Source organism: Phoxinus phoxinus, assembly GCF_949152265.1.
Source record: "Phoxinus phoxinus genome assembly, chromosome: 15".
NCBI lineage: Eukaryota > Metazoa > Chordata > Actinopteri > Cypriniformes > Leuciscidae > Phoxinus > Phoxinus phoxinus.
In genome coordinates, this window is record NC_136890.1 from 17,497,294 (window position 1) to 17,510,069 (window position 12,776).

Here is a 12,776-nt window from a genome sequence, read left to right on the forward strand (position 1 = left end):
AAATTTATAGCACAGCGGTTTAATGAGGCAGCAACATATGATAGATAGGACAGAACTAGAAATAATCGTTCATTGCGTCGCTGTATTATGATATGAAAGGCTCCAGTACAGTGCGGCACACAGCGCTTATGCGCATCGCGAGCGCAGAATGATGCGCATGAAGCAACACGAGTCACAGCGCACAGCGCGTCGATTCCGCATTGAAAAGTTCAAATCACAAAGGAAAGGCATATTGATGCGTAGTGTATTATACAGTATCTATCCATCTATGCAATAGTTTCTTTAAACAGAGCATTTTCTTTAAACAGTTTTAAATGTCAGTTACTCTGCGCGTGAAGAACAATTATAATGCTCTGACTCTACTCCAGTGTTGTGAGAGACACCCGGTAGAAAGTAACGTTAACATGATTAAGGTACAGCAATAAAGTCCAGCAAGATAAAGTTGTTTAATGCAAAACCATAGCCCTTTATCTACAGATCAAGTATAATTATAGTAACTTTGAATCATCTTGGAGAGAGTTTTTCATCGTGTTGACTCGTAACCGAACGTGACGCACTGCTTGATGCTGAATGGAGAATGACTGACAGCCGCAGCGGAGGGAAAAGTGAACGTGATCTTGAATTTAATGACTTAAATATTAATTTCTATCTCACATTATACTATATAATGGCTTCCGAACACTTATAATATAGTGCACGACAACTTTATGGTGCTTTATAATGTTTTTGTGCCTTTTGTGGGGCTTAACAATAGCACAGAATAGTATACGCACAATATCGGATTTGGATCGGCCTCGTCTGACCGATACCCGATCTGGCAAAAATGGCAATATCGGAGCCGATACCGATACTGAATATCGGATCGATGCATCCCTAACTTTTGGGGCCCTTAACGTGCTCGAAAACTCTTGAAATTTTGCACACAGGTCAGAACCCGCGGCTGAAGCTGGTACCCGGGCGTGGCAGGGGGGCTCGACAGCGCCCCCTGGAATGGGATTCAAACACTTGTCCGTATATATCAAACACGCTTGCATGTAATAATATGAAACTCGGTACACATTTAGATCTCATCGGGCCGAACAACTTTCGTGCTCTAAGTTTTACGCCAGCCCAACAGGAAGTCGGCTATTGTGGGTGGTATGAAAACGCATGCCCCTGGAATTTGAAACACTCTTTCTAGAAAATTCATCCAATCGCAACCAAACTCGGTCAGCATGACGTCAAGACATTGAGGATACTAAATTGCTGACGGATTTTTGATATCTCGAACAGTTTGGCCGTGGTGAGGAAACGAAATTATGGCGAGAAAAGAGAAACACGATGTGTTATAACGTCTTCATACATTAATTGATCTTGATGAAACTTCAGTAGCGTGTTTGTTGTAAGAGAGCGATCACATGGATGTAACTAATGTGAGTCAAAGTTATAGCGCCACCAACTGGCAGCAGGAAGTGTTACTTTTGACAAAAGTGGGGGGGTTAGTTTTACCTACACTCACAAAACTTGGTATGTATATTGTGCACATCGAGCCGGACAACTTTCTGATTTACAGTCATTAGCTCCGACCAACAGGAAGTCAGATATTTTGGTTTGAATGTGGTTTTGTCTCTCTCTGCCTCTTTCTGACAGAGTTCCCCCAGCCATTCTGTGTGTGTGTGTGTGTGTGTGTGTGTGTGTGTGTGTGTGTGTGTGTGTGTGTGTGTGTCTGTGTGGGGAGGGGAGGGAGGGCACACACACACACATAGACAGCCCCCCTGTGTGTGTCTGTGTGGGGAGGGGAGGGAGGGCACACACACAGACAGCCCCCCCTGTCTCTGTGTGTGTGGGGAGGGGGGCAGAAAGACTATTAAAACTAGGTATATTGTGCCATCTAGTGTTTTATACTATGTATACATGTGTTTTTTCTTTTAAACAAGTGTTTTAAAGTACAGTAATTTCAATGAATATATATACCACACTTCATAGGAATTTTCGGTGTTGTGTACTTACAATGGCTGCTGATTTCATGTGGCCGTTAAGTCCATGAGACTGTAGGGTGTCTTATTTTTCATTTTAGGTTTCAGAAGGGTGCTCACGCATACTTTGTGGTTGATATGTGCCCTCGATGCGCACTTTTGCAGAACCCACACTGATGCAAGCTCTAAAGCAGACTTCTTCTCGACAGTCAAAGCGGAGTTACGTTATTGCCCGTCGTGCACAGGAACCCTAAAGGCACCGGGGTGGCGGTTTTTATATATATATATATATATATATATATATATATATAAATATAGCTGCAAGCAGCGATGGAGGGCCCAAGCCGGTGGCACCGCCACCTCGGTGCCTTTAGTGCAACTAAAGGCACCGGGGTGGCGGTGCCACCGGCTTGGGCCCGTAATCGCTGCTTGCAGCTATATTTATTTATTATTATTATTATATTACTACCTTTTGGGCACTTTTGGGGGCCTTAACGTGCTCAAAAACTCTTGAAACTTTGCACAAATGTCAGAACCCGCGGCCATTAGAGCTGGACTGAAGCTGGTACCCGGGCGTGGCAGGAGGGCTCGACAGCGCCCCCTGGAACGCGGTCCGAAAACTTGGTCCATAAATCAAACACGCTTGCGTGGAATAATATGAAACTCGGTACACTTATAGATCTCATCGGTTCATATATCCTTCGTGCTCTGACTTTTTACCCCAGCCCAACAGGAAGTCGGCTATTTGGCGTAGTTTAAAAAACACATGCAATGGAATTTAAAATACTCCTCCTAGACGATTCAACCAATCACCACGAAACTCGGTGTGCATGAAGTCAAGACATGGAGGATGAAAAATTGCGAGGGGATTTTTGATATCTCGAACGCTTTGGCCGTGGCGAGGAAACAAATTTATGGCGAATATTGGAAACAGGAAGTGTGTTATAACATCCTCATACATTAATTGATCTTGATGAAACTTCAGCAGTGTGTTCGTTGTAAGAGGCCGATCACATGGATGTGACTATTGTGAGTCAAAGTTATAGCGCCACCAACTGGCAGCAGGAAGTGTGTCACTTTCAAAATGCTTTGAATTCACCCTCTTATTTTTACCCGATTTGCTTCAAACTTTATGTGTATAATGTAAACACACGGCAGATGTAGACCTGTGAAAGGATTATTGATATCTTTAATACTGTTGCCATGGCAACGCTTTAAACTTTTATATTCTTTTTGGGTGCATTTGAGGCTCTTAACATGCTTCAAATTGCATGAAACTCAACATGCATATCAGATTTATTAGGTACTAGGCATGTGTGAAGTTTCAGAAACGGGCGCGGTGGAGGGGCTCAGTAGCGCCACCTTTAGTCAAAAATGGGGTATTAGTTTTACCTACAGTAACAAAAATCGGTATTTATATTTATCTCCCCGAGCCGGACAACTTTCTAATTTACAGTCATTAGCTCCGACCAACAGGAAGTCAGATATTTTGGTTTGAATGTGATTTGATGGGAATTTTGCCAGTCTCTCTCAGTGTCTGTGTGTGTGAGAGAGGAGGGGGGCTTTATTTTAACCCTTTCTCTGCTGTGTGGGACTTCTCGGGCACTTTTGGGGCCCTTAACGTGCTCGAAAACTCTTGAAACTTTGCACCCAGGTCAGAACCTGCGGCCATTAGAGCCGGACTGAAGCTGGTACCCGGGCGTGGCAGGGGAGCTCAACAGCGCCCCCTTGAACGTGGTCCGAAAAACTTGGTCCATATATCAAACACGTTTGCATGTAATAATATGAAACTCGGTACACATATAGATTTAATCGGGCCGAACAACTTTCGTGCTCTAAGTTTTACGCCAGTCCAACAGGAAGTCGGCTATTATGGGCTGTATGAAAATGCAAGCCCCTGGAATTTGATATACTCCTCCAAGAAAAATTATCCTATCGCCACCAAACTCGGTCAGCATGAAGTCAAGACATTGAGGACGCTAAATTGCGGACGGATTTTTGATATCTCGAACGGTTTGGCCGTGGCGAGGAAACAAAGTTATGGCGAGAAAAGAAAAACACAATGTCTTATAACGTCTTCATACATTTATTGATCTTGATGAAACTTCAGCAGTGTGTTTGTTGTAAGAGGGCGATCACATGGATGTGACTATTGTGAGTCAAAGTTATAGCGCCACCAACTGGCAGCAGGAAGTGTGTTACTTTCAAGATACTTTTGACTAAAGTGGGTGGGTTATTTTTATCTAGTCACAAAACTCGGTCTGTATATTGTGCTTATCGATCCGGACAACTTTCTCATTTACAGTCATTAGCTCCGACCAACAGGAAGTCAGATATTTTGGTTTGAATGTGGTTTTGTCTCTCTCTGACAGAGTTCCCCCTGCCATTCTCTGTGTGTGTGTGTGTGTGTGTGTGTGTGTGGGGAGGGAGGGAGGGAGGGCACACACACACAGACAGCCCCCCCCTTTTCTGTGTGTGTTTGGAGGGGAGCAGAAAGACTCACACTAGAGTGCGGATCGGGCCAAATTTTTCAGTCCGAGCCCGGCCCGCGTCCGACAGAGCAGTAACCGAACCCGACCCGAGCCCGACAGGCATAAAGATATTTATGTTCGAGCCCGACCCGAGCCCGACAGTTAAAATCCCATTTTTTTCCTCATACTAATGACAATTGTACGTTTTTTTGTGTGGAAAGCCCGCTTTTATTAAGCAACTGTAGGAAGGCAATCGGAAATGTCAACAGGACAAGCGCATCAGCGCGCGGAGCAACAAGCGCTCTTAACACCTGGCGCGCGCACATTATGCACGCGTTTCGTTGTCACGGCTACATAAACAAATGTCCGCACACAGGAAGACGGATGTTATGGTAATATTTTACATGTATTTTAATCACAAAAACGAACGTTTGGATCAAGTGAAAGCATCAGGCACATCGGCTACCTACATAATAAGCTGTTTTAAATTTAAAATGTTCAATGCCTTATCGTGCTGATGTGACCGAGCCCGACCCGAACCCGAACATCATTTCTAAATATCTGTCCGAACCCGGCCCGGCCCGTCGGGTACCGGCGGGTGTCGTCGGGCTCGGGTCGGGTATCCATCCTCTAACTCACACTGATGCAAGCTCTAAAGCAGACTTCTTCTCGACAGTCAAAGCGGGGTTACGTTATTGCCCGTCGTGCACAGGAACCCGAAAGACAACGGGGTGGCGGCTTTTTATATATATATATATGTATATGTATATATATATAAATAAATATAGCTGCAAGCAGCGATGGAGGGCTCAAGCCGGTGGCAGCGCCAGCCCGGTGCCTTTAGTGTAACTAAAGGCACCAGGGTGGCGGTGCCACCGGCTTGGGCCCGTAATCGCTGCTTGCAGCTATATTTATTTATATATATATACATATATATATATATATATATTATGTGTATTATTTTATGTATTTTAACAGTGTTGTTCTATAAAACCGTTTGATTATTTGCTTTTAATACTTTATTATTATTGCCTTATTGTTATTCTATATGTATTTTAAGTCATTTTAAAGGCTATTGTTCACTTAGGTCTATTTTTATTACCACAAAAAAAAAAAAAATCGTATTAATCGTCAAAATACAGATTACTCAATTACCAAAATAATCGTTAGTGACAGCCCTAATATATATATTGTCTCAGGTACTTAAACTTTGTATTAACTATTGCCTAACTTAACATTAACATCAGTTATTTTTGTTTTTTAAACCGTCTTTTAGATCCACAGAACATGACATAAATTTTCAAATACATTAATACTACTTGCTGATGTTTGTTGTTTTCCTGCCAAAAATGATGTCATTAATGTACTTGCCAATTAAAAGGATATTTAAAAATATGAATTATACAAAAATGCTAAACTATTTTTAGAAAAAATAAAAGAAACGATTAAAGAAGAATAAAAAAAACATGGAATATTTCTTAGTAAATTATTTTATTATTAAAAGTAAAAAAAAGTTACTTTTTTAAAAAAATTTTTTACTTCAATTTGAAAAGAAAACTACCGAACTACCGGTACCTTAAAAAATAAATAAAAATTAAGTTTAATATTTTATCCTATATGATAAGACACGAAAATAAATTGTGTTGTAGAAATGACCCTTGTGGTTTTCTTTTTCGTCTTGGTCGCTGGGCCGTGACATTGAGGAAGATTTGGTTGGAGGCTCTTCTGTGCTCTGAGTCTGCACTGAGGGGTGATGGTGATCCACCTGATCTACGGGCCGGCATCCACACCAGATGGCCATTAGCTGCCATGACTCATTTTGCATCTCATGCCATGCCACTGTTTTATTTATGAGCACTTTTATTACAAAATAAGAAATTAAGCTTTTTAAAGCAATGAAGTATGCAACAGTCCTTAAGGGATGTCAAGGGCTGCCAGTGATGACAAACCAAACAACGGTGTTCTAAGTGGTCCAGGAGGGCATTGATTCTGCATACTGAACCCAAGTCATTTTCATAATAATATGCAGTTCATGCAGTTTATTTTTTTGGACTGGCACATGAGCTAATTTATTTCAAATATGCAATTAATATTTTACACTTCATACTGGTTGTAGATGAATTAGTAATGACCTTTGAGCTGCACAGAGGTTAAAGGCTTTGAATGCAGGGGGTATAATTCTGTTACATGTCATGGCCTATCTCCTTACAAACAGCCTGAGTTGTTGTTCTTATCTTTAGAGGTGAACACGTCCAGTTTTATGTAAATATGGCCACATTTCAGATGCTGAACAAAGGCAGATTTAAACCATTTTGTTGTGGAGACAGTGCTGTCCTGTAGAATTGTATTTTTTGGTTTGAGCTTTCGTTGGCAGGAGCAGCAGAAGGGTGATTCGGGACTAAGGTCTATACCAGTAAATGAAATTTCACTATTCTTGATATGATAATGACCATTCACGTTTCTCGTTTAACCCTTTATCGGCCCGCCGGATGCCACAGCCATTACATATTTAAAACAGTAATATCCTATACTAAACCTAAACTAATCTTGACAAACTATATATCATTTAAGAGCTTACAATCTCTAGTTTACATATTTGGTGACTGATCAATTTGCAACAAGAATATTTTCATACTCCTAAGGCGTGTTCAGACCTTTATTTTGAAATAGTGATGAACATGAAAAATCATGAAAGAATGGTAGAAACCTCAGTTTGTTTTCATGCCAAGAGTTCAAAAGATAGCATCCATTCAATTCTTTTAGAAAAAAAGGTCTGAAAATGTTTTGAATATAAAGAAAAAAAAAATAGATTCACCATTTTTGATGTGGCAGCGAGCTATAATGCACATACGTGTTATTTTTGTGTTTCTTAGAGGTTGAATTCATTTCAAAATCGGCCAAACTTTTGCCAAACCATCCTATGCTTCTGAATAGGATGTCTACTTCACAAATTGTATGAAAATTGTAAAAATAATGGTTCAGATCACTCAAACAACATATGGAAATGGAGGCGCCCTTATATGGGCAGTAATGTCAACTAGTGAAAAAGTTTGGTACTGCGCCCAAACAAAATCTCACTGAAAGCTTATTTTTTGAGATATCATATCAACCTAAAATTTGAAACACAACTTGTTCAGATTTTTGGCTTTGATTTTTTTTTTTTTTTTTTTTTTTTGCATTTTTAGAGTCCTCCAGGTTTTGAAAATATATATTTTATATAAAATATGAATAATAATTTTTTTAACATTGTACATTTTCATAAATTCAAACTTCTATAACTTATTTTCTGTTTAACTTCCTCAATTTATTGCACTTCTACAAAAATCTGCCAAATGTCTTCTTTAAGACCAATCTTACATCTATATTCCAAAGCATTCTTGAATTACAACCATTTAAGTTCGGAATGTGCATTTTCATGTCTATTCCAAAAAAAAGGGGAGGGGTTAAAGTTACCATGAAATCAAAACTAGCTACCATATACCTATTTTTATGTACATTTTGGGGTATCGCGTTAAAAAAGCTGGATGGAAACGCCAAGATGCACATAAAAACCGCGGTGCAAGTGCATGTCGATCCATGGGTGGAGAATGGAACGATTCGTTTTTTATTTTACCGAGAACCTTTAGACCCCTACTTACTGTGATATCAATGCTAAGCTGATAGTTTGCTAATTGAAAACACAAAGAAAGAGAAATGTTCCATTTTTATCTTGCACAACATGGTTTTGTTACTTACACTTACTTTCTTACACTTTTTCTGCTGTCCAAAAATATATGGTGACATGTATCTTGTGGAAATAGGTCAACCAGAATAAAAGAGACATTTTGTTTCTTTGATTACGATTAAAATTTTCAGTGCTTCTTTGACCCATTGGTGATGCTAGAGGGTTTGAAAGACCAACTCTAAAATTGTAATTCATCCTGCATTGATCAGGCCGTCTTCATTTCTAAATTGAGCGTGCAGTTATGAATTTGTTGGTGTAAACTGAGAGTAAAGATTGCAAAATAGTAGGCACTGTTTATCAGACTTTGAAAAAAAAAGAATAATAATTCTACATGGCCCAAGGGCAGCTTCATACTTTTGACATCCCTATTCAGGTCCAAAAAAAAAATCTTCAGGATTTGCAGAAAATCTGCTCTTGTGCAGATTCTTGTGCATTATGACTCAATCGTGTCTCTCTCTTTCAGAGAACGAGGTGTCTGTGGACCCTCAGGCGCGGCCACTACAACCACTCGTCCCCTGAGGGGGGCTCAGTAGTACCCCTGTTGTCATACACCACGGGCTATGGTTGTGTAGATGTCCTCTCAAATCCTTTAAGCCCTCACACTTGGCACAGACTTCTTCGTTAGTGAGGTTTAGCATGAAATAGGATTGCAAAGGAACGGAACCCAATCCTACGTATCGGCAGAGGTTTTCCTGCAACGATTTCTGCAGGCGTCAACTTCGACTGCAGCGCTATAAGAATGTCTGTCACGTCCCATCAGCCTCTCTTATCTGTTTGTATTTGAGCCAACCTGCTGTCACTCGGTCTGTCACCCAAAGAAATCAGCCTCATTTGTATGGATTCGCGTTTAGCTTATTTGTCTGCCCAAATGGTGCTATGTGACCTTGAGGTGAATTACTCTGAGGCGGCGAGTCAATTTTTCAGAGTCATGTTTATTTGTCAGCTGTCTGTTGATATGATATTCACCTGTCACATTTTGAAAGCAATAAGCATCCTTTTGCGTCACAGTGTCATGTAATTCGGTGCTTGTTTTTCTGAATGCAACAGACTTCTTCCTCACGGTTATCCTCGGTGAATTATTGCCCTGTGCTCATCGTCTTATGGACTGTAATCTGGCAGAGTGGAATGAGCCCTGTTCTCTGAGCAGTCGAGCGTTGAGGCTTTGGGTTATGGTGGCCCTGCGTCAGAGCCTGTTGGAGCTGCTCCCTCTTGAACGCAGCTGCTACTACATATTTATCAATGAGAATTAGCTCTCCGTGTCCTGCTTCTCGCTCCCCGCGCTCTTATATGGCATGCTGGATTAAATCCCGAAACTCACTCTACAGTGGAATAGCCTTTAATTATTCAGTGTTGGACTTCAGCCTCACTAACCTAACTTGCCTCACCTCTCCTCAGGAAATGCATGAATACGCAGTTTTTTCACATTGTCGTGTTAAAAAAAAAAGGTAAAGTCAAGTGTGTATTTTCTGCGTCACTAGAAGCACCAAATGTACTTGCAAAAAAAAAATGTAATGTATAAAACACTCAAATTTATTAAGAGACCATGGCTGTGGCGAAACCATATATTGACATATAATCATATATTCACATATAAGCATATATTGATTTTTCTCACGATAATCTGTTGATAATTTAATAATTTGTACTTGCACTGCCAACATATTAGCACCAATGTATTTTTATTTTTACTAGAAATATTTATATTGTTTCTTTGTCGAATTGTTTATTATATTTACATGTATGTGTGCGTTTGTGTATATATACCGTACTAAATTTTGGGGCCAGTTTATTTTTATTTTTTGGAAAGAAATTAACACTTTTGATCAGCAAGGATGCATTCAATTGATGAAAGATGATTTGCAGGTCTCGGTGTGAGCATAATTGACTTGCCCCAAATGTCAGAATGATTTTTAGTATATAGTGGCCTGTTGTCATTTACAGAATAAAGCATGACAATTCAAACTTTTCAGCACTTCACCCCAAAGTTTTTTTCGATTGTTTTTGGGTTTATAGGTCTAATATCTCTTTCTCTTTGATTTTGCTCAGAGCATCTTCAATAATCACTTGCTGGACGTCAATGTGAGATGGCTTGCTGTCCTTTATTTCAAGAACGGTATTGATCGCTACTGGAGAAGAGTCGCACCCCAGTAAGTACATTGGATTCTTCATCACCATTTCTAGACTTTTCTATCAAGGCTGTTACTTTAACTGAGAGTTGAGCATGATGTTATTTTCAGAGATGTCTTCATCGCCCACATAGAACCATTATCATATTTACGTCAAAGCAGCCCAGCAATATCCAAACTAATAAATGCCCATTAAGTACTCCACTGTCTAATGTAAAATTACATTGAGGGTTTTTATTACGGATTTGTGTCATAAATAAATAATTTACTGATTAAAATCCAGGTTCCATTCAAAATGATTCATTTGAAATGCATTTTGTTTTGTATATGAACAACTAGTGGTGACTAAGCCTTAATAATAGTCATATTCATTTTGCAGAACAGCATTTTGTCCTGATGTTGTAGGTTTTGGTTGTTATTTGAAATTTTAGTCTTAATTTATTCTGAAGCAATATCTTCATCAGTGTTTTAACAGGTTTTTTTTAATATGTTTAGTTGTTTACCCAAGGGTGTTATTTACCTTTATGAAGGCCAATTTTCTTAACCTTATTAAATGTATGATAATGTCAAATTAAATTTGATCTATAAATTAAACGATAATAACAAGACACTAGGGTCGTTAATCGAATGAAATAATTTACACTGCAAAATTATAACTGCAATGAATGATGTTATGAAATGAATGTAACAGTTTTGAATATACAAATAAGAAATGTTGGAAAAAATGCAATGATGCTTTTAAACATGCCAGTAGGTGGCGGCAAGTCAGTGAGTGAGTCATTGAATCATTTCTTCAACCTATTCGTTCAAAACGCTGCATCATTCAGTAACAAAACACAGCTGAGTGTTTTGAGAATGTGCAATAGTTCTGCTGGGATCTTTGTTTGGAACTATTTACGTTGGTGAAATAGAACAAGAACCGTCAATATTGTGTCTAAAATGTAAGTACTTTTTTATTGAACTATAAAATCCATGTATCATTTGCAATCATTGATAATATTCGGAAAAACAGCTCCATAGTTTAAGTTACTTAACTATATGTTGTAAATAAAACAAAATATTTAGAATTTTTACCTTAGTATGTTTCTTCTGTGAGTTTCTTTATGCGTGTTACGCTCATTTGTTTTGATTTCTCCACAAGATCCTCTCTCAAAGAGACCGGCAGCATGAGCCTCAACAGCGTGACAGAAATACACTTTCCATTATCAATCGCTGTTTACACTGAATGCAATAAAATCTGAATCATTCTCGTGTTTAGATGTTTCCCTAGTTATTGTTTGGTCACTGAAGATTTAATCAGGCTACTTGCCGAGCCCTGATTTCAATAATAGTAACGTTATTAAGTCCATAGACAACTATAAACAAACAAACAATAAAGAATTTGCAATATTGAATTAATTGTGCAGGGCTTTCACTGAGGTTGAGTTATCACCTGAGGAGCATAAATCCTCTTTGAGTGAGTGAGTGAGTGAGTGAGTGAGTGAGTGAGTGAGTGAGTGAGTGAGTGAGTGAGTGAGTGAGTGAGTAATGTACGACGCACAGGGCTTACATCAACTGTGTTGACATGAATACTCACCAAGACAGGCATTTTACACATTTCTGTGTGCATTGGACCATGTAGGCACCCAACCAAATACAAAAAAGACTCTTATGCTTGTCCTATTCCTCTTGGTGCACGTGGACAGAAAGCCTCTTGTCAGTAGGGGATTCAGTTCTCTTTCGTGGCTTTTTGGGCTTTTAATATTTATCTTTAATATCAAGCACATCATGCTCTTTACTTTACACTCATAGGATTTATTGGTATCTGCTGCAAAAGCGAAAGTACCCTGTGAAATGTTTGGAAATGTCTCTTGGCACAGCAGAGGACTCGTTTCAATGAAGGGGTGTGATCCAGTTTTCAGTTAAAATTTTTGCTGCTGTTCTACTTCTAACCATCTTTCTTTTGGCGGTTACCACAAACAAGCTGCTTTAATCTAAATGCAGGAGCTCTAGGTTAGTGTTTTGGCGTCGATTGCTGTCGTGACATTCGCGAACAGCACTGAACACACACTTTGACCGGTACAACCTGTAATATACAGTGTATTATTATTCTAAACTTTTCATTAACTTTGGAATGCTGTACATCAAAGGAACTGTAATTGACTGCTTTTTCTGCGTAAAACTGATCTCTAGTAGGGATGTACTCGAGTACTCAGATATGACAGTGACGATCCTTCATGAAAACGATGATCGCCGTGACTAAAAAATATATAATCTTTTTCTGATTGGTTATTGCGTCATTTTGGGTGGTTCCTGATGTCTGATTGGTTAACGTTTGGACAGCATGCAATCCAGACTGGCAAAATAAAGTGAAAGGATTTGAAAGTGCGCAGTAATGCCCTGGAATCATCATATTTTTTTTCAACAGGCCTACATTTTAATCAAAATCGTTTCTCGTCATAGCTTTAAAAACACACAGGGATTTCTGGAATCACTTGATGAAAGTAGAAAATAATGTTAA

The 12,776-nt window shown here is 39.2% G+C and overlaps 1 protein-coding gene across 1 annotated transcript in view; it reads left to right on the top strand.

The window, feature by feature from the left end:
* The window catches only part of ipo11 (importin 11), a 172,197-nt gene that overhangs the window by 11,875 nt on the left and 147,546 nt on the right, over positions 1-12,776 (top strand). The window contains exon 3 of the mRNA XM_079637995.1: positions 10,197-10,297. Within this exon, the coding sequence (XP_079494121.1) occupies positions 10,197-10,297 (101 nt within the window). The remainder of the gene's footprint in view (positions 1-10,196; positions 10,298-12,776) is intronic.